The sequence below is a fragment of the Sclerotinia sclerotiorum genome, genomic scaffold, assembly GCF_000146945.2.
Source record: "Sclerotinia sclerotiorum 1980 UF-70 scaffold_1 genomic scaffold, whole genome shotgun sequence".
In the NCBI taxonomy this organism is placed as follows: Eukaryota; Fungi; Ascomycota; class Leotiomycetes; order Helotiales; family Sclerotiniaceae; genus Sclerotinia; species Sclerotinia sclerotiorum.
The window spans coordinates 650,178-672,270 of NW_001820835.1; the positions used below are offsets into that span (position 1 = coordinate 650,178).

At 41.4% G+C, this 22,093-nt stretch overlaps 8 protein-coding genes across 8 annotated transcripts; 5 read left to right on the top strand and 3 right to left on the bottom strand.

Moving 5' to 3' along the window:
- Nucleotides 1–250: 250 nt before the first annotated feature.
- Nucleotides 251–373, bottom strand: SS1G_00253 (hypothetical protein; the record flags this gene model as incomplete). The annotated part of the gene is made up of 1 exon (XM_001598117.1): nucleotides 251–373. One exon carries the CDS (start codon nucleotides 371–373, stop codon nucleotides 251–253), a length of 123 nt encoding a protein of 40 aa, XP_001598167.1.
- A 76-nt stretch (nucleotides 374–449) lies between these two features.
- SS1G_00254 (predicted protein) lies at nucleotides 450–2,466 on the bottom strand (the record flags this gene model as incomplete). Its single annotated transcript, XM_001598118.1, has 6 exons — nucleotides 450–456; nucleotides 557–625; nucleotides 822–953; nucleotides 1,237–1,351; nucleotides 1,603–1,922; nucleotides 2,372–2,466. 6 exons carry the CDS (start codon nucleotides 2,464–2,466, stop codon nucleotides 450–452), a joined length of 738 nt encoding a protein of 245 aa, XP_001598168.1.
- Nucleotides 2,467–3,545: 1,079 nt separating this feature from the next.
- Nucleotides 3,546–5,671, top strand: SS1G_00255 (hypothetical protein; the record flags this gene model as incomplete). Its single annotated transcript, XM_001598119.1, has 5 exons — nucleotides 3,546–3,548; nucleotides 3,947–4,189; nucleotides 4,258–4,304; nucleotides 4,352–4,645; nucleotides 4,699–5,671. 5 exons carry the CDS (start codon nucleotides 3,546–3,548, stop codon nucleotides 5,669–5,671), a joined length of 1,560 nt encoding a protein of 519 aa, XP_001598169.1.
- A 602-nt stretch (nucleotides 5,672–6,273) lies between these two features.
- Nucleotides 6,274–7,170, top strand: SS1G_00256 (hypothetical protein; the record flags this gene model as incomplete). Its single annotated transcript, XM_001598120.1, has 1 exon — nucleotides 6,274–7,170. One exon carries the CDS (start codon nucleotides 6,274–6,276, stop codon nucleotides 7,168–7,170), a length of 897 nt encoding a protein of 298 aa, XP_001598170.1.
- Nucleotides 7,171–7,548: 378 nt separating this feature from the next.
- On the top strand, nucleotides 7,549–7,692 carry SS1G_00257 (predicted protein; the record flags this gene model as incomplete). Its single annotated transcript, XM_001598121.1, has 1 exon — nucleotides 7,549–7,692. The coding sequence occupies one exon, from the start codon at nucleotides 7,549–7,551 to the stop codon at nucleotides 7,690–7,692; it is 144 nt and encodes a 47-aa protein (XP_001598171.1).
- A 3,970-nt stretch (nucleotides 7,693–11,662) lies between these two features.
- SS1G_00258 (predicted protein) lies at nucleotides 11,663–12,876 on the top strand (the record flags this gene model as incomplete). The annotated part of the gene is made up of 3 exons (XM_001598122.1): nucleotides 11,663–12,033; nucleotides 12,429–12,519; nucleotides 12,733–12,876. The coding sequence occupies 3 exons, from the start codon at nucleotides 11,663–11,665 to the stop codon at nucleotides 12,874–12,876; spliced, it is 606 nt and encodes a 201-aa protein (XP_001598172.1).
- Nucleotides 12,877–13,188: 312 nt separating this feature from the next.
- On the bottom strand, nucleotides 13,189–16,887 carry SS1G_00259 (hypothetical protein; the record flags this gene model as incomplete). The annotated part of the gene is made up of 4 exons (XM_001598123.1): nucleotides 13,189–13,761; nucleotides 13,810–16,616; nucleotides 16,703–16,814; nucleotides 16,882–16,887. 4 exons carry the CDS (start codon nucleotides 16,885–16,887, stop codon nucleotides 13,189–13,191), a joined length of 3,498 nt encoding a protein of 1,165 aa, XP_001598173.1.
- A 620-nt stretch (nucleotides 16,888–17,507) lies between these two features.
- On the top strand, nucleotides 17,508–20,218 carry SS1G_00260 (hypothetical protein; the record flags this gene model as incomplete). The annotated part of the gene is made up of 3 exons (XM_001598124.1): nucleotides 17,508–17,550; nucleotides 18,023–18,297; nucleotides 18,371–20,218. 3 exons carry the CDS (start codon nucleotides 17,508–17,510, stop codon nucleotides 20,216–20,218), a joined length of 2,166 nt encoding a protein of 721 aa, XP_001598174.1.
- Nucleotides 20,219–22,093: the final 1,875 nt, after the last annotated feature.

The following is a 22,093-nucleotide window of genomic DNA, read 5'->3' on the forward strand; positions in this document are numbered from 1 at the left end:
GCAGCATCAGCAAGCATGTGCAGTCACTTCAAGACGATTCACGGTGAGCAAAATGGAGATATGTGAAGAAGAACTTCAGTTTTTTTATTCATTCTTATCAGGTTTGAAGTCATAAAGGCATTTAGCATCAAAGGCAGCTTCGTTCCTATAGCTTCTTGATTTATAAACCCTCAATGAACAAATCGACAGAGAATTGTTGACCGATCCTGCTTCCTTTCAAAAACATCCACCATTTGCTATTGAGTGCGCGTCACCATACTGCTCTTTCCTTGAACACCCAGCCGCCGATGAACGAAGCGCGAACTCCGTACTTGTTTTGGTGAATACTGAAATGCTGAAAAAGGCGAAGACGTCGGTGCGAGAGATGGTGCATCCGAAAAGAGGTTAAGTTGTCATAATGTTATGATTCGAGAGGTAAGGGGAATCGAGATCGAGTTGTTTTGAGTTGTTTACTTGCTATAGAAGGGTCAGTAAATGTTCACCATACGAATTTACTCCACAGAAGACAGCCGACAGGCAAATCTTCGATCTGAAGCAAACGGAGATGAAAACTTACGATCTGGCACGAGTCTTGCGACGCTTTCGCTTCAAGCGCCTAGTGCGCTTCTTGCGCCACTTGGCTCTCCTAAAGACAGTTATTAGCTGTGAGAACTTGAATTGATGTGAAAATGTCGTGAATGGAGAAGAGGGGTAAAACAAGTGGTCTTCATAAAAATGAGGGGTAAGAGTATGATTGTGACGAATCAAGAGCTTTCAAGAGCATGAAATGATTCTTCATAACCATTGATGGAGGAGTAGAGAATGGAGGGATTCAAACTTACATATTTACTGTAAGTTGGTATGGAGTTGGTGTGGTGAGGAGAGAAAGGAAATTCTGTTGATTGAAGCTCCAAATATGGTGGTCAACCTCGCTTAATTTTCGCGCTAATTTAGCGCAATTGGAGATCTTAGGGCTAGTCACATGACTGCGCCCACCTTAGCACCTACTCTTCAGCTTCTGATGTCAACATCTTTTGGTCGGGTCCGACCTCAGGTTCCAATATAACATTGCGTCAACGGAAATCATTCCCTTCGAAAGGCGTTCGTTTTTACAAAGGATTGGGCACGATCATGTGATGTAATTTAACATGCAATTTAGGTAGCTACTATTCTCTCAATCTCGAATATCAATGCAAACATTTGAAAAGAAAAGTCTCATTTAAAATTCTTTCAAAACAACATCTCGATACTCAATACCAATTTGAACATTCAAAGGATCCTCCCATCTTAATACCCGCAACCCCACCACACATGAAAAACTTATTCCGAACCACACCTCTTTCTTTAGCTGCCCTCGATTGTTGAGCAAGGGCTGATATTTATTAGCATCCATTGATTTGATAATGTCCGTCGGAAGCTGTAGATATCGAATGTGTACCTAGTGTACCTAGGTATACTACGTTCAAAATGTAGGATTTTCCCTCCTTGTAATATTTTGTTGTACAATCAATGAGGTCCGAGTGAAGAAACGAGTCACTATTTAAATCTTCATCTACCTAGGTACCTACCCATACCTTTTCTACAGACATTTGAGAAAAAGAGCTATCTCATGACGAGTATTACCATCCGGCTGCTGTTCAGACACGAAGTCCTCCAACTCTATCCCCTTTAACAATCCTGCATCCAACTTTGCCTGCATGGGATCGTTTCTTGTTTGGTCCTCAGTGTAACCCTCAATTTCATCGTCGTGTTCTTCACTTTCTTCACTGTCACTCTCGTGATGAAAGTCACTCGCAACGTCATCCTCGATCTCGCTCAGCTCGTCTGAGAGACCGACTCCATCCGATGCAGTGCCCATAAATTCCGCATCATCACTCCCCATGTCTTCTTGTAAGGTACTTCTTCCCTTACCCTTGTTTTTCTTTAGGGATTTGGCGCAAAGACTACAAAAATGTTGTTATTGTAGGTGCGAAGAGGCTTGATTTATCATTATCCTACGAATGAAACTATGTACATCCCCAATAGTCACACCTGCCATATCATTGAGCCTAACGGTGTTCAGTTTTAACTACATTAATTCGCTCTAGTTTGATCCTCATCCAAAGAAACCACCAAAACAGTACTCTCAATATCTCACATCGAACTTAAATATCTAAAAAGTCTTACTTACAAACCTGCAGGGCATGGGAATGATTGCTCACTCGCAAACGATGTTCCCAGTTATGGACTGTCTATTAAGTATATCATAATATGAGATTAAATGAAGATTCTGATTTCTATAGCTGAAATGCAAGACAATGAGCACGTGAACATGAATGCGTCGAGACACGCATTGCTCGGGTATAGTATTTCATAGCTTGATGAGGTGCTTAAAACATGTCCAAATCTTCACAATTTTATTGGAACCATCAAAGTAAGGTCCTCACTACCTCGGGTGTATTCAAAGAATCGAAGTTTCATCAGTACGAATGTGAGAGGCTTCGTCATGGCGGAGAGGAAGCGCCAGTTGGGTTTAAGGTATGCATGGCAATGTTCATAGTGATTGAAACAAGCCCGAGGATACATCCTCACATCGATCCGAGTATTTAGGTATTCAAATTCCCACAGAAACGTATACTCCTGAAAATATAAGTCCGGATTTTCCCCCAAGGTAGTACTTGGTTGGTTGATGAACGATGGTTTCACCATCGAGGCACGTGTTTGACCAAACCCAGAATAGGGCCACCCTTTCGTTCCTTCCCGAGGAAGATGAACAGGTTTAAGAGAAGTGAAAACGAAGCAAGATGATACGATACACTGAAAAGGGGAAAATCTCTACATTTTACATCATCAAAGTTGGCTGCCTAGTACGATGAAGTACTAGGTATTAGTTGTTTGCCTTCACCATTTCACCATTTCACCATTTCACCATTTCACATTCTTAGATTTTAGTTAATTCCTCATCTTCCTATCTTCAATGCTCCTCAAACAATTTAATTTGTATTTTTTCAACATCATTTCTTGAACAGTATCCAGCCCAACTCTTGAGTGTCATCGTTTCTTACTGAGTCCTCTAGATCTACCATCTCTCTAGTGATGATGAGAATCATCTCATATGTTTGAGCGTTGAAACCCATGCCAACACTTACTTGGCTTGACCAACATCATTCGACCTCGCCACTTTCCAAATATTCATTCTCTCCTCATCTCGTTACCTTCTCTCATACTTCTAAATCTATAATCAATTCCTTGATATGAAATCCTATTTTTCACATTTGTCTCATATTCACCTTTTTTAAACCCTTGGATTACCTACGATGGAGGCGAAAGACTTTATTATTCACGAGCCTAGTGGTCAAAAGCATCTTGAGAACATTGATCAATCTCTCCTAAGGTTCCATGACAGGGAAACATGTGCACATGACCTAGATAATTATCCCGTCGCAACGCTCAATCATGAGAACGCACAAACTGGACAAAAATTCAGTTTGTAATCATTTCATCATGTCAATTTTCACTATCTGATGGATTCATATAGCCATTCCCATCTCTGCTAAAAGCTTTCTTCATGTAGGGAGGGATCCGAAATGGTATGTACTTCTTTCAACCAATCAATTAAATGCTAAAAATTTAGTGATTTCTCCATTGATAGCATCATGGTTTCCAAGCGACAATTCCGCATCTACGCCATCATATATGACGCGGAGAAACTGGATGAGTACCCTCCTTCAATCTACTGCGAGGACCTTGAATCCATGAATGGTACCTATGTAAATGATGTACTGATTGGAATACTTGGTAATGAAAGAATTGGACATCTTCTCGCCGACGGAGACTTGATTGAGATCCGGCCCCATTGGAAGTTTCGATTTAACCAAGCAAGGTCAAGAATGACATCACACATGTCTTTGCCTGATGCTGAACTTCAGGCATGTCATCTTGTGATCTCCCCCCGATATCTCTCTGCATCTTAACTGAATCTGTTTAGTACTTTCGAAATCGCTTCACAATCTCCAACCATGTCCTCGGTAGTGGTATTGCTGGAGAGGTATTCCTTGCCAATCGTGTTGGCACATCAAAGCAAGTGGCCTGTAAAGTTGTCAAATTAAGCTCTTCCGGACAAGCGCTTTCCGGCTCTCTAATCCAAACGGAATCAAATCAGCAATATGACGCCGACTTGAGGAGGAGAACATACCTACGAGAGGTTTGCATACTTTCCAGACTTAATCATGTAAGTCGGAGCCTCCTCACACAGTCAATCACTCTTTCGTTCAATTGATCAAGGCTAATGGTTCATAGCCGAATATTATCAGCATCGAGAAAGCCTTTCTCTCCAGCGACAGGCTGTATGTTGAGTGCGACATTTTCATTTTCGCTTCTGACTATCATTTAGATATCTGTTCACAGAACTTGCTGCAGCAGGAGACTTATACACCTACTTCGATTCTTGTGATAATAGACTTGGAGACGGACATGCCCGCCTCATTACGAGACAGATCGCTCTAGCTCTGGAGTATCTTCATTCAAAAGGAATCGCACATAGGGATATAAAAATGGAGAATATTCTCATCACAAACACAGATGTTGGGTCTCGGGTCATTCTTACAGACTTTGGTCTTGCCAATCACACAGAAAAATCAACCGGCAGACTTTTCTCTTGTGTAGGCACCGAGGGTTATGTTGCACCGTGAGTTGTCATCGGAAAGGACAGTTAACCAAAGTTTGTACTGATAGCAACAGTGAAATTGTAGGTTCCGATTCGACTTTAAGTCGTGGCTATACGACAGCAGCGGACATGTGGTCATTCGGAATTTTGACATGGAGTTTGCTCACTGGTGAGAGCGCAATTCCTCGAGGTCGGTTGTCCCAACTTGAAGAGATTGAAGCTACAAAAAACTTTATTTCGTCCGATGAAAAAGAGGCAGCAGAGAAGTGGTCTTACCTCCACACGAGAGCTCGTTCCTTTTTGCGGGGACTTTTGGCTATTGATGCAGGACAACGCATGACTGCTGTTCAAACAGTCAATCATCCATGGTACAAGGAGACTTCTGCTTCTCTTGCCATAGAGCAGGCATATGCACGAGCTATACAATTTTGGAAACCACGAGGCGACGGAGATGTTCTAGAATATTTACCAGAATATGTAGCACCGGCAGGAGGAGGAGTTGGCCCAGTTCGTCGAAAACGCTTGCCTGACGCTACTTCGTCGCCCTACTTCAACCTTGACCGCCATCTGCAGTCAAGGTCTCCGCAGATAGCGAAACGCAGACAGATACTTGACGATCTGAAAGAGTCTGGAGAATCCTTCATGGATGCTGAGTCGCAACAGAACATACCTACACATAACACGAGGATCAGCGATCAGATTTCGGTGAATTCTGTTGCTGGTAGTGATTTATTCGGAAGCCACACAGCTTTAATGAATAAACAAATAGCAAACAGTGCGAATTTCAGCGATCAGACATCAGAGAATGTGAGCAAAACAGGAATGAACCAAAGAGCGACAGGAGATTCTCAGAGTCTTAAGTCTTCTACTAAAGCTAACAATGCTTGTTCAAGCACCTTAAATAATGCGAGAGTAAGAAAAGAAACAGATCCTGCCAACCAAGGGATTCACGATGCCGCCTCACAGCTTTTAACTGGATTTTGTTCGGCCAAGGTTTTCATGGACAAGGTTAAGGTGGTCAGAAAAGAAAAGATCATGAAGACTTGATGAGTGGTTGCTCTTTGATGACAGTAGATGGTTTGCAGGAGTTTCGAAGCTGAACCTGGGTTGCGGACACAGAATTGGGGAATACAGAAAGGAAAGTGTTGGCTGTGAGTGTTACGCATGGCTTTCTGTACAAATAACATCCCGATAGCTAGCTTAGGTTTTCGCTATGAATATAATGATGTACTATTCATGCTATCTGCTCGACATTGACCTCGGGGATGATTATCGAACGGACATTTGCACCACTGTATTGAAATACGAATCATCATTCTCCACCCAACAATTCAGAAGACGTGCGGATGACGGGCTGATTGCCGACAGCCGATGTTGTCCCGGTAGCAAGGCAGGTATAGAGTTTATTTAACAATACGTCATAGTTTTAGGTTATGAAAATTAAATCTTACTGGTAGACACCGGTTGATTTGTTATTTAGAGATGTTTTTGTATATACTACGTATGTAAAGTAATAATTGCTATATTGATCTCTAATAGTGGTGGGGAAAGTGTTTGCGATTCATGTATTAACCTCCTGAATTAATTCTCTTCTTAATTCTGAATCCTCCCTATCCGCACAACAATAACAATACATAGAGACGATCGCAATGACTAACCATGGGAATAACTCCACACCACCGATTGTATCCATACTCTCTGGAGGAATTGCTGGAGGGGTAGAAGGCGCAGTTACATATCCAATGGAGTTTGCTAAAACTCGAGTCCAACTGCATACTGGCCCATCCAAATTACCACGGAATCCATTTCGGATCGTCCTACAAGTATACGAGCAGGAAGGTTTGAGAGCTTTATATAAGGGATGTGGTGCATTGGTATCAGGATCCATTGCAAAAGATGCCGTCCGATTCGCTTCGTTTGATAGCATCAAAAACGCCTTTCGAGATCCCCAAAGTGGTGTTCTTTCTCCTGCTCATAACATGTTAGCTGGCATGGCAGCGGGTGTCGCAGCTAGTGTTTTCGCTGTCACACCCACGGAACGGATAAAAACTGCCCTTATTGATGATGCCCGGTCCACAAGACAATACAATTCTACTATTCATTGTATACGTACCGTTATCAGGGAAGATGGTTTTGTAGGTTTATATAGAGGTTTCATTGGTACGACGCTCAAACAAGCTTCTGCAACCTCGTTTAGAATGGGTTCATACAATATTATCAAGGATTTTCAGGTCGTACGAGAGATTCCACAGAATACTATTGTCAACTTTGCGAATGGCGCAGCAGCGGGTGTCATTACTACTCTGGCTACACAACCTTTTGATACTATCAAAACGAGAAGTCAATCTTCCAAAGTAACCACGACTACTCAAGCTATAGTTGGTATATTGAAGGATGGTGGTGTGAGAGCCTTTTGGAGAGGGACAGTCATGAGATTATCACGGACTGTGTTTAGTGGTGGTATTTTGTTCACAACGGCGGAAGCTGTAACGAAGATATTAAATCTTATCTTTGCATCGCGACATACTTATGAGGCTGTCTCTTAATATTTCCTCTCCGATTCGATTCTAATTGTTTGATACTGAAATGGTTATCAACGGCACAAAAGTTCGTCTTACCTGACACTACAACATCTGTCATGATACACAGATTCCGTCATACACCCGTATTACCATCAATTGATTCTCAATTGGCACTCAAATACAGGATCAGATATCTCATTCATGCTAATTCTCAAGCCGACGGCATGTGATACCTCAAGAGTAATTGGTCTTCAGCTATGCCAGCAAATAAGGGCCTTTTTCCCGGGTATAAGCATGAAAGAGATATTTGAGCTCCTTGGCTTCTAATTATTTCGCAACAAATCATCAATACAATACAATACATCAAAAATTTATTTCAATCACATCGGCGTCAAGCCTACCATGCTCGATCTCTTCACCACCATCTTCCTCGGCATCTTCGTCATTCTCGGAGATGGGCTTCTCCAACGCATGTACCCGCCAAATGCATTTCTTCTCTACGGTATCGATCAACCAGAAGCGATTGTTACCGCCGATGTAGAATGATATGTAACGTACTTGGGTTACTAGAATTGAAATGGTATACGACGGAAATCTTGGAACGAACGAACGAACGACTCGGTTGCTTTTTTGTATTCTAGATTTGTGTGCATCGATATAGTCTCAGGTTGTGTGTGGGGTTTTGCACTGGCTGCTTTTCAATTAATGGGGTGATGGTATGTTTGAATATTTGAAGATCGGATGATGATCAGGTACTTGTTCTAATCGTTACTTGTAAGGCGTTTACAAACTTCTTATAGATACAGATATCGACGGGGATGGAAGTTTGTTTGTTTGTTTGTTTAGACATGAGAGTGTGGTGTGTAGTTGGGGGAGGGAACTATATATATTGATATATGGCGTGGTGCTAGAGGAATAGGTATTCAGTCAAGAGTCAAGATGATTCATGCATTTGGGATATCGATATTATATCGATAGAGGAGTTGGTAGGGAAGGAAGGACTAGAGCTCCTTGTTTGTTTGTTTGTTTTAAAATGCACAGGTATAAGTGCTTGATTATTTTATGTTATATTATATTGCTTTGCGTTCGAATATAGATGATGGTAAGATTAGATATTTGGGGTTTCTTCTGGGGATGTTTGGAGGAGGGGAAGGGAGAGGCAGAGGGAGAGTGGAGATTTGAATAGATGGTATTATATAGATATGTAATTGTATGATTGTACGATTGAGGATGATGATGTAGTGATAGATATATTATAAATCTCTCTTTGTCTTTATATTGTTTATGCTCGGTGTCACACTCAAGAATACTGGGTAGAGTATCTTGTATTAGAAAATACTAAGCTAAGGAGAAAAGAAGAAGGAAAACAAGAGTAGCGAGTTTTCCTGTGATTAAATACAAACGGGGCATGCCACGTGACCCGAAGGTGTGAGGCGTCACAATAATAATCAATCAATTATTAAATTCACCTATTTATTTATTAAATATACAAATATATAAATCTAGTATCTTTCAAATAAAACAATAAATTCGAGATATTTGTTACGACGGATCTCACATACCTAACATCACGTGATTAGTATCATGTGATATGAGGATCCCAGTAGGCTCAGCTGTCCCAGTACAACTGGGACAACTGGGAGCACTGGGACGCATGCCACGATGGTCTATATAATCAAGATGGATTTCCTTTGTATAGAGCTTCGTGCTCAAGATCAATCATTTAGTATACTCTACTATTAGTTACGAATTGCATTATTGTCATTACTTTAAGTCCCTGCTTGACGCCTAGTTATAAACCATCTCGAGAGCCTAGAGCACTTCCACATGATCTAGACGACAAACCTCATAACAACTCAAAATATATATATAGAGTACTTGTATATACTTGTTAATTAGTTAATAAATATTGTTACGAGGTTTGCCGTCTAGATCATGTGGAAGTGCTCTAGGCTCTCGAGGTGGTTTATAACTAGGCGTCAAGCAGGGACTTAAGTAAGGACAATAGTGGATATATAATTCGTAACTAATAGTAGGATATATTAAATGATTGATCTTGAGCACGAAGCTCTATATAAAGGAAATCCATCTTGGTTATATAGACCTTCATGTTCTAGCTGATCAGTAGGATCAGTATGGCTCAGTACTGAGCTTGCTGATCCTCACTGAGTCAGTCACATGATATTGGTAACACGTGAGCGTCTTCTTGTTACCCGGCGTAACACGAGTGTGACGCCTCACACCTTCGGGTCACGTGGCATGCCCCGTTTGTATTTAATCACAGGAAAACTCGCTACTCTTGTTTTCCTTCTTCTTTTCTCCTTAGCTTAGTATTTTCTAATACAAGATACTCTACTCAGTATTCTTGAGTGTAACAATTATTTATATAAAGTGCTTAATCAAAATAAAAAAAAGTAATAAAATAAATAAATAAAAATATTTTATTATAAATAATATTTTGTTTCTTTTTAAAAAAAATTTAGTTTTTTTTCTTTTTTGAATAGTGTATTTAAAATATATATTAATGAAATAAATATAATTAAACAGTCTCTTTTAAAAAAAAATTTGAATTTTTAAATTTTTTAAATTCTTTAATATTAAAATTTATTAAAAGATTGGGTGGAAGAGGCCTCTATGTTACAACGGCTATCTTCTATGCCGCGTCACATGACTAAACCAAGGTAACGTGATTAAAGTCACGTTATGGACCGCTGAGGAACGCTGGCTGTCCAGGACCGCGCAGCGGTCCTGACTAGCCATAGGCATGAAGGTCTATATAATCAAGATGGATTCCCTTTGTATAGAGCTTCGTGCTCAAGATCAATCATTTAGTATACTCTACTATTAGTTACGAATTGCATATCATTATTGTCATTACTTAAGTCCCTGCTTGACGCCTAGTTATAAACCACCTCGAGAGCCTGGAGCACTTCCACGTGATCTAGACGGCAAACCTCGTAACACTCTATATTGACTATATTACTACGTGTGTAGGCATATTAATCTCCTCTTGGTATCCTCTGAGGGGACCAATATGCCTGCTTATGGTTCGTCTAATCTAGCCTGTTTAGGTAACCGTATTACTAATCACGACACGTGATTAGTACCGGTAACTTCTATTCCTTTTAACAAAATTGAAGTATTTGTTAAAAGGAATGACCTCACACAGGGAATAGTGGGAAGCTGATAGGGTAGAACTGAGGTAATATTGGTCTAGTAGGTAAATCTCTCTTCTAAGTTCTACGGAAGTGCGAAGCTCTCTTACAGAGAGCTTTGTTACGACGGCTTCGGATCTCGTATCATGTGACCAATTATGTAATCACATGGTCCCTTCGATCCCCTCGGTCTCTTGATCGAAGGGACCGAGGGGACCAAGGGGATGATTAGCATGAAGGTCTATATAACCAAGATGGATTTCCTTTATATAGAGCTTCGTGCTCAAGATCAATCATTTAATATATCCTACTATTAGTTACGAATTATATATCATTATTGTCCTTACTTAAGTCCCTGCTTGACGCCTAGTTATAAACCACCTCGAGAGCCTAGAGCACTTCCACATGATCTAGACGGCAAACCTCGTTACATTTTCAGAATCTGTTTATATTTATATAAAAATATTGTAATTAAATTTTCAATTGATTTCATTCATTAATTGTTGAATTATTAATAGCTGAAAATGGTAATTTTTGATGTAAAAAGATGATCCAAAAGAGGAGTGGTTCAAAAGTAGAGTACTAGACTTATAATTTATAAAATAATAGTATTTAATCATCTAGATCTAAAACTACGATTAATAATTTTAATTAGCGACGAGACTTTAAAAAAAGCGAGTGAACTGATTTATTACTCCTTTAAAATACACGATAGATAAATAACTAGTACTTGTAGATGTATTGATTTTATAAGCGAGTCTTCAATATATATCTCCTATACTCATCTCATCTAGATACCAATATAAATTTCCATAATGAAAGCCTAGAAATAGCAACTACCATACAAAATCAATAATCAATTAGGCTACAGACCAGGTTAGGTCTTCCCTCACCTGGCCGTATATATAATCGTCCTAGTCAAATACTCAACCACATAACCCAAATTAGCGAATCGAACCCCAAAAAGATTTCGCAACATGCTAATTTGACCCTGGTCTTCCCCACATCCAGCCCTACGAGACTAATAAAGTGATTAAAGACCGAGGTAGACATCATTGCTACCTAGATCTAGACCGGTATAGAATTTGTTGGTAGAAGTGGATAATTGGTGTGGAAGTGTTGGCCATGATGCGATAGTGGTATATATAAGTATGAGTATCTCCAGCTTCTAGAGTATTTTTTCATTATCATCAGCAACATCAACATCAGCAAGAACAACAATTCATTATCATAGAAAGACATCGTAAATATTGTTTGATAAATTATATCTCATCTCATCTCTCTTCACAACTCAATTACAACCTTAAACACAAAAATCATCAAATACCAACACCAAAACCAACACCAACATCACCAACAAAATGCCCCGCGAAAACAACCCAACTACACGCATCACCTCCAACTCCACCTCTACCTCATCCCACAAAACCCCCAGCAGGGAAACAACACAAAGCACCAAGAAATCCAGTAGCGGGAGCGGGAGCGGGAGCGGGAGCGGCAGCACCAGTACACGCCTCCCCAGAATCCGTCTCATAAAAGATCCAACATCTAGCAGTAATTCATCAAGCTCAAGCTCAAGCTCACATTCAAAACCAGACCGTAAATCCGAATCACGAGTCCCCAATTCAAAAGGCTTATTGGTGCCAGCCCGCGAACCCGCTTCGAAGGAAAAGGATAAGGATACGGGAAATGCGGGGAGTGAGAGGGGTGGTGTGAGCTCGAGGTCTAAGCGGTAGGATGGGGATGGAGAGGGAGTGTGAGAGTGGGATTTGCTGAGGGGGGTAGGTATATGTATCTGTATCTATAGCTAGTCACTGATGGATGTTTGAGATTTTAGGGAGTCTAGGGTTTCTTGGAATGGCAGATAGAATATATATAGCAAGATTTTTTTTTTTTTGTGATAACTTTCCAGCGTGTAGGTATAAGTTTATGGCATATGAAGTGAAAATAGGAAAGAGCTATAATTAATTGTCAAACTAAATTATTACATCTATAAAGATGAGAACAATCAAGCTAAAACCCAAGAATGAACTTCATAAACACATTTACCCATTTACCAGACCTCATACTCCTCCATAAACCTCCACATCTCTCCTACTAATAAAATTCTCAATCTATCCTTTATAGCCGACAAGCTCAATACCCCGTCCACACTCTACCCAGCTATACTCTAGCCATCCAAACTCTACCTATCAAAACCACAATCGATATTACCAGTGTAATGCCTATACCCCCCTTCCCACTTCCACCTAGACCCCGCTCCTACTTCCCTCCAAATAAGTTACAACTCCAAACCCAAACCCAACCCCAACTCCACCAATCCACCAATCCACCAAACCAACCGCTCAACCCAACCTCCAAACAACCCCCCCTCCACCCACACTACCAACACCACACAGATCTAATACCTCACCAGCTCACTAACCCACAGCTCACCAAACGGCTCAATCTCAAATTCCTAGCTAACTTCAACAAAGCACTGAGAGAAATTGAGATCGATGCGCTTTTTACTCTTTATGCGGGATTTATAGAGGGAATCTTAGAAGGAGATGTGCTGTGCACTTATGATATATGATATCATGTGGGAGTTGTGGGGTTTGTTGTAAAGAAGAGGGTGAGGAAGAGGAAAGGAAAGGGATGTGAATATGATAAGATATAGAGGTAATAAATTAGTAGTTGATATATTTGTCTCTCTACATCTATGACCCAACACTTATTGTAAGCCCAACTGAAACGCAAGGGCTGATGTTTGAACGAATTTAATATAATATAATTATAATCCACATTATGTATACCCAAAGTTTCTATCTGATATCTACCACCCCAAACCTCTATCACTCCAATTATGAACAAAATGCTGCCCACAATTTCCAAACCTCGCAATTAATTAGAGAACATAACCACCACTACTTGCCACACTCCAACCTCTCAATCCTCGTCCTTCCTCCAATTCCACACACCACCAAAGCACATCTCTCGCTTTATCTTTCTGTCCTCCTAGTTCATAAGCTCTGGCTAATGAATACCATGCTTCTGAATAATTCCAACCTGAACCTAATTTTGTTAGGCCGGATAAAAGTCCATAGGCACGGTCGCGAGCTGCGAGTCTATCAAGTTGGGCAGCTTCATTCTTCTCTGGAGCAGTGAGAATATCTCGTTTGAGGGAAACAGGAAGTGGAAGACCAAGAGGTCCTGTAGTCGAGTCAGGATGTGTTGACTGATGTGGTTTGGATTGACCTGAGGTATTGAAGATCGAGGTTGAGGGAGTACTAGCAGAGACTGTGGGAAGAACAAGAGGTGGTATGGTCGGTTGTGGCAGAACATCTTCCGTATATATGTCTAGCAGAAGATCGGACAGTCCAACAATCGCAGCAGGGTGATCTGCCGAGTGGCTCAAAGCAGCCTCGAAGTTTTCAAGTGCCGTATATGGAGAAGATTGATCGACAAAAAGATAACCACGCTATGAAAGACATTAGTAAAATTTTAAAACTTGTTTTATTAAACGTACCTCGGAGAAAACATCACCCCATAATTCATCCACACTTTTCCCACCTCCCCAGCCAGGATGATCAAACGATGCCAACCCGGTAGGGTCATTGACAATATCTGTCTCCAACCCATTAACCAACTTATGCGCTTCTTCAATTGCACCTTTCGCATCTTCGTACATGGTTGCTCGTCGATAGAAACCAGCAATCAATAACCATACTCGGACTAATGTTGATATTCTTCGTCGCCTCTCAGAATCTTTGGAGAATCGTGTCGTGGGACTTGGTAATAATGAATGTGGAGTAATTGGGAGACGATTATCTTGAACCACGACATGATTAAGATTTGTTGCTTTGAGAGCCGGTTCTTTTTGGTCCATTTGCTGTGAGGCTGGAGGTAATGGTTTTGAGCTCTCTTCAAAACTAATTTCCCGATTTTGCGCATCTATTTCCGTCGCAACCCCGTCGGTCTGTGTTCTCCCTACACTTGCGCTTCTATCTGGCCCTTGAGAAGTATTTCTGAGATTTGCCTTTTTGTGCAGCTTTTCATGGTCTACAGAACGTCGACGTTGTTGTCTTCCGGCAGTACCATTCTCATGAGTCACCTGAATAGTCGGTGCCTTGTGGACCATGGTATGCGCGGTACTTGGTCTTTGAGAAATTGTGCTCGGTTCTATTGAAGCCAACATATCTTTTCGCGCTGACCTATTTAGAGATCGTCCAAATATACTTCCTTTCATAGTCCTAATAGTTCCTGCATAGGTTTTTGGAGGTACCAACGCAACAGGTTGAACTATTGTAGGAACAACTTCCTTGGAAGGGTCGCCGAATAGTCTTGTGTATAGGCTTAGAAGTTCATCGCTGCAGTTGACCGCGACTTCAGAGCCCTCAAGGACTTCTATGAGGGATAATTGAGTCATCTTGACCTCTAAGAGATTTTCTTTTTCAAAATCATCCATTTCATCCACCAAGCCTCGATTTCCTTCCATGGGCTTTTCGTTAGAATCCAGGTGGTCACTTCTAAATGAACCATCAAGTTCAGATTCACCATACAGGTTTTTTCGTTCTCCAAATTGGTCAAAAACCCCTTCACAAGATCTCACTGCTGTCATGAAATCTTGACGTGCACTCAGAAGTAAAGCCATGAGGTGCCATAAGGGTATTAGAGATCTTTCTCGTGCAAATTTGGTCGTAACAGATGAGCCATTGTCATTTGGTAAACTGGGACGTAGGGGAGCAAGCCCGACCTTCACAACTTCAATCGCCGTAGATATTTCTCTGCGCTCTGCAAGGATTGTGCCTAACGCAAAAAGGGTTTCTACATCTGCTGTACTCTCATACTCCGGAAGAAGAGCCCGCCGAAAGCATTTTATGGCCTTCAGTTGAATATTCCCTCTCAAAGATGCATCGAAAGTCAATCGTGCCCATTGTGAATAGCCAATTCCAATTGATCGCCAAGCAATAGCAAACACTTTTGGCGATATAAGAGTGCTTGACGCTGTCGAGGTGCCATTTTCGATTAGCCGCTCGGTTCCATTCCGCTGTTCGAGGGGATGGTGTTTAGTCAGCCACTCCTCGAAAAAGTGACCGAGGTCTTTCGCTTTCTCAGAGGCTTCTCTTGAGCCATATCGACATAGTGCCCTGATACACTCAGCAGCGGTTTTCAACACTGTTTCATCGTCATCTAAACCGTGTTCCAATTCCCCTGTTTTCTCTACCCGGGCTTTCCCTCTCTTCACAATTTCCAAATAGGTATCAAATGCTTTGAACGCTAAATCAAATTCCGCGACTGCAATATGAACAGTGAATAAATGTCGTAAAATTGGCGTTGAATGGAATGTCTTGGTTGCGGCATTATACAAGATGTCCAAAACACCTCTGCTAAGTGCCTCTGCTCCCCCTTCGCCAAGTTCATGTTCTTGCCATGAATTCCCACACAAAACTCTCCAGTTTTGCATAACTAATTCCACGAATGTTTCGACTTCCTCACTCGGCTCTTCCGCCTTCGGAAACTGTACTTCGATCAATAACAATTCCTCGTAGCGTGCTTCCACTCGTTTTAATTCCGCTCGTTGCTCCGATCTCAATGATAAGTCAGGGTATGCGGTGGTAAGGGCGGTAGTAGGAAACGGTAGTTGTTTTTGGAGTAGATCGGATACTGTGATATAGTATTCTCTCCATACTTCTCGCCTTGAGACTTGAGCATTCAGTGTGCGACCTACTGGCTTTGTTGGAGCCCATTCCCAAAATCGAGACCAAGCGCGGAAGGATGACAACGTCTCGGTTTCGAGTATAGGGGTTATCTTTGTTCTGATAGCATGACTTGATAGCATGCAAAATCCTGCCAATAACTCTTCAATCCAACCGATCAATTCCTTCCGGCCGTTAGCTTGTGTTGTAGTTGATATGCTTCCAAGTATAGGCAAAGCGGAGTCGAACGTTTCCAATGCTTCTGACACATTTCCAATTCTTCGTTGCGAATCTCCCTTGATAAATGATGCCTTGAGTGCACACACTTTCGTCCATTCATTCGATTCTTTGCTGGTCCCATCAAGTTGCGAAAACTCGGCTTCTACACTTTCGGGTAAACTCGTAGCTGCCAATTCATGCTCTCCCATATGCCAATGTATCCAAGCAATACAGACCTGCGCCTGGAAATCATCCTCGACATGTTGCCGCTCGTTCGCTATAGCTTCTTGGAGTGGTGGTATATATCTGGAGAGACTCGAGGATGTAGAACCCGCTGTCGAAGGTCGCGTGGAAGAGGTAGATCTATTAAGATAGTGTTGTGTGACGGCATATTCAGTCTCTGCAGTCAACGTGAGGCCTATTGCAACGGGTTAATATCGAAGATCAGAGCCAGAATCCTGAGAATAAAATATCGATTCAAGGAATATGATAAAAAGAACATACATATTCGGGTAGGCGCATGTTTCCTAATCTTTCTGACAAGTTCTGGCACAGAATCCCAATTCCCTTCACTGCGAGCCGTGTCCAGGAGTTGAATATAATTGGCCGCTTTCGACTGTTCACGCTTAACCATGTAAGCAAATATACAGAGCATTATAGCCTTCTAGATATATTCTACTTACACTCATGTTCGCACGTATTATTATTTACTGGGCAAGCAGTAAATGTGTGGAAAAAGGAATGGGGGATGGTTAACAGTGTGAAGCAAATGACAGCATGGTCAAGGAGGTCGGTCACAAGTAGGGGAAGCCAAGCTCAAATGGAATTGTGGAATTAGGAGTTTATTATGAAAGTAAGAAAGAATGTTAAATAAATCGGCAGAAGATATTATATTTCGTATTTCGTCAGTTCAGATACTTATTATTATATTAGGTAGATTGGCCATTCAAATCAATTTACAGAATTCTTTGGTGCACCAGAGTTCTTGAACAGAACCATGGATACCTACTATCTAGATACCCTGCTACATTTTCCCTTGAGCATTTTGGTGGTTCACGGTTTCTCAGCAATCAAGTTTAATTTCTCTTGGCATTCGGAGCCGGATTAATATAAATCCATCATCCCTATTCAGTAGAATATTCACCGCCTTTCCTAATATGATTTTAGTGTGATCTCTAAATAATCGAAATCACTTTGCTTAAACCAAGTAGAAATTTTTTATTCTTTTTATATCTATGTTAAAAATCTCTTACAAGTGGATGTAAGAAATAGAATTTCTTAGTTATCAAATCAATTTCTTATAGAAACAATGTTAGTTATCCTCAAGAAAGGTAAAGCTTGCTCCAAAAATGGTAAGGTAGGAATTATCCTAGTCATTTCTTTAATCCACTGCGTAGGTAATTTCTCCTAACAGCCGGAGCCGGAAGAATATAAATCCAGAAAACGGCTTATCAACCAATCATAACCGAATCTTCGCACATCCCGATTTCTATCTGGACTACCATAAAGATTTTTTCATGTGCGCGACCGCTAACCTTACCACATAGAAGTAGATCTTCCAGATTGAATGATAATATGATTATGATAAATTAACATCCTTTAACTTCAATCTTCTTTCCTATCATTCTAAACATTCGTTTCCTCCAAGAAGTTCTTCAATACCACAATAATACGAGTCTCGCTGGCGAAAAGTAAACTTTACTTTTGGCTTTTTTCGGCATTTTCGCAAAACCAAAAGGAAGACTCAACTCAAGCTTAAGAAGATGTCTATCCCGTCTGAACTGCGCATTCTTTGCCTACGTCTTACATCTACTCCCCCAAAAGATCTTCCCAATCTTACGCCTACTCTTGTTCAATATGTCCTTCAATGTCAAATTCCCCTCTCAAACCCTAGTGTGAATTCAGGGAAGGCGGATGCATCGCAGTCGGCAGTTTTGGTCCACAAATTAAAGACCCAATTGACAACCTTATTGAATGGCAAGAGCGCCGAGGGAAGATTTGCTGCTATCGTCTTGATCAAAGTCGTGGTCGAAGTTGGGGGTTGGGAGATTTTGCGCGACGCAGGGTCTTGGGTGCGAGGATTGCTTTCGGTTCTTGGAGTACGTGTGAAGATTGTTTCTGCCATTTACCGGTACCATGTTCGTTGAAGCCGCATACTAATGGTTATATTAGAAACCAGACTCAAGTGCTGCCAAAGAGCTGAGTATTATAGCACTAACCAAGATCTATTGCATGACCCATCAATACCAAACCTTGGTCAGAGAAATCACCACGCCGACGTTACCCACCTTTGTAACGTCCTGCTTGAATGTAATTTCTCCCAAGGCATCGATAAATGTCCTGGATGTAAACCCATCACTAGTAGAGACAGTCTTCCGCTCGTTTGCCATGTTGCTGCCTCGCCATACTACCATCTTCCGCCCTTTCACATCCCAATTACGTGCTGCCACCAGGCCATATTTAGCATCCACACTTTGTGATCAGTGTTTTGTTCCGTTATCGGTAAAGGAGAGTGCTCGTAAACTGGTGGTCGTTCTGCACCAGACAGTAGCGAAGAATGGTGGAGGGGAGGAGTGGGGAAAGGCAGTTCGAGACCTTGTACAAGGCATCCACATGACTGCCGACCAAGTCTTTCGAGCCGTTGTTGAAGACTGGGAATCGACTGCTGGATATATTGCTGAACCTGTAAATGTTAATGAAGAGCTCTCCGGTGGTGCGCGCACACCTGAGGATCTTTCTCGCTGGACTGGTATTGACGCTGGCATCGAAAGATTGATAGGCTTACTCCAATTTCTGGATGAATATCTAAGAGGGCCTACCCCTTCAGCTGTCACAATTCCGGTCGGATCCATTTTCGACTTAATTACCAGGATTTTGTCTATTTCTTTGCCCTCGCCCATGGACTCGAATTCCGGAAGTGTGAGGTTGCATCCTGCAATCGACCGTGATGAGAGAGATGGTTTGTGGACTGGCCTGCCAAAAGTTTTTGTTTCTGTATTGCATTTGATCAGCACCATGTCTGCCACTTTAGAACAAGGTTTCGTTTCTCTGGCCCAAGGAAGTCTCGACTTGCTGATGTGGTCCTTCTCGTCTGGGAGGAGTCACCAAGATTTTCGTGCATCGACATATTCTTTAGCCTGTAAAATTCTGCCGTTGGTCAGCCAAAGTTTAGATAAACCACGTGTTGCAAAGCTTGTTCCACTAATGCGAGCATGCTGTAAAGATCTGGAGACAAGTTATTCTGGCGTCAGCAGCCCTGAAGCCAACACGTCTCAACCGAAGGGTTCGTCAAGTCAGAATGCAGATACTTTACTTCACGGCTCCATATCTGCGGTTGTCGTTGTCGATCCGAATGTCGTTGCAGCAGCCAGTTCTCTTTTACCTGTATTGTTGTCCGACCTTCCTCAGAAATATCTTGATATATCCATGCGTTCTCAACTCGAACGTACGGCAATTCTCGGACGTAATAAAGAAGCAATGTTGGCAAGCATACTCAATCCATTTGTTGGAAAGAATGGAAAAGCATTGTCGAGTATTCTTCCCCATATCACAAGGGCGTTTCCAAATGACGATACAGTGGAAATTCTCTTACGTCCACGCATGCCGACTATACCTGCTGGAGGACACAGCACTTCCACACTTGATGATCTTGCAGAAGACGATTCCGAAGACGATGTCATGGATAGCATAGACGATGCAGCTGCTACGAGGCAAAGAGCAGATGCTGTTGATGTACTCAATTTTCAGTCGGCACGGAGCGAAGTGCTAAACCCATCAGAGAAAAATTTTGATCTTAGACTAGGTTCTAGTACTCAGCAGGGCTTGCCTAGCGAATCTGGGTTTGAAGCATCCGCACCTCCTTCGGTTATCCCTAGCGTTAGGTTTCCTAATACTGAGTCATCAGCCCCAACTACGACGAATGCTGATACTGCCATGAGCTACGATGATGCTGAAGGTTCGGATTCAGATTCAGATGTTAGCGTGCATCTTACAATGCAGTTGGACTCGGATAGCGAGTAAATACATCATATTTCTCTTGGAACCAGACAATATACTATTACCGAGCTACTCGTCGCAGTTTGATGCCTTTTTGATCAATACTATTTCAAAGGTAAAAAAACAAATAGCTTCAGGCTGTATCTTTTAAGATAATCTGTGGAATAATGGCAATTTTGCAGTATATAGAAAATCACAACAGCCAATTTTCACTGCACTCTGCATATTTGAGAATCACTTCTAATAAATTATGGTTGATGGAATGAAAACATTTTGGTCCGCCATTGACATGCTCCATCTCATAAGTTTATACTCTACAAAATGCATGACGGGCTCTTTACTCTGAGTCACACAGAGCATACTATAAAATTCAGCTACTTGGCACGCCGACTACTTCGTCGTCGGGGAAGCGAATCGTCCCATCCACTTTCTAAGGACATTCGCTTTCCCCGACTACTACGAAGTAGTCGGCCGTCCGAGAAGCTGACTATTACTGCAGCTATCAAGCCTTGTACTGTAAAAGTACAGGTTTAATTCATGCACGTCCGTTGATGTGCTCCATGCTCCATGCACCATGCATCATGACCATGCACCCCAGATTTACCCTGACAAACCGAATCGGCTTGGAAGTATCTGGTGCTTTGAAGAGGGTGGGTGGATGTATGGAATAGGGTAGAGTGAGGAACATCGGTATTGATAACAAAACTCCTATCATCTGGGTCAGCCATACGGAATCTTTACATACCATAAGTGGTTTCGATTTTATATCTTTATATCTTTATATATACTAACGCTTTAGGTACAAGTACTAGTATAGATGTTCTTTTTTTTCTACGTGTTTCTATCTCTATCTCTATCACTCCTTCCATACCGTTTTATGTCCTAGTACTAGCATAGATATTCCGTTCTTTCTACATGCTTCTAGTTCTATTTCTCTATCGCTCCTTCCACGCCGTTTTATTTACTAGTAATAATATACATATTCCGTTCTTTCTATGTGCTTCTATTTCTGTTTCTCTATCGCTCCTTCCATTCCATATACATACATCTATCTATCTATCTATCTCTACACCTCTACATAAGAACTCAATCAACACAAATCATTTGCTATTTACTAGGTGGCTATGCTTCACACACAAAGCGTGTAGTGAGGAATCTTTTTTATTCTATTCGGTCCTGGTAGCTCATCCAGATTCTAGCTAAAACCCATTAACACCACCAACACCCCACTCAAAATCCGGCACTATCCATCTCATTTTCCCACCCTAAGAATAAAAAAGATTTCTTAGTACTAGTTCTTATAGAGGAATATTTGCATAATACAAGGATTACCGGAATCGGTTTAGCTTTAGTTCTAGTTTATTTGTAGATATAATCTCGTTAGATTGTGAAATTAGTTAGTCGATATCAAATATCGAAATTGGAAAAAACAAAAGTATTCATTTATAAATCTAATACTCTAGTTTTGGAGTTTATCTACGAAGAGTCCATTTTTACCTGAATAGGATATATTGGGCAATGAGCTAAGTTAGCTCATTTGAAAATTAAGCTTCTTGGCGCAATGAATCAGAGCATTGGCAAATTAGCTAGCCTATTTCGGAATCAAAATAGTTCATTTCGAAATGAAAATATTGCACCATGTCCTGTAACATATTTAAGCTCTCTCGAATTCTATTCACACACCTTCTTTCTTTCCTTCTTTCCTTCCGCTCATCCTCGGAAATGACGCGCTTCCCCACAATCTAGAACACCATCATATTCAAAAGATTAGGTTTCCCCACTCCTCCACTCCTCCACACCTTTAGTACTAAGCTATATATTGCGCTCGCAAGTTTTTCGCGAGAGCCCAGCTTTACTTATCATGTATATGTGTATCTTTCGAAGTGACGATTGCTGTGG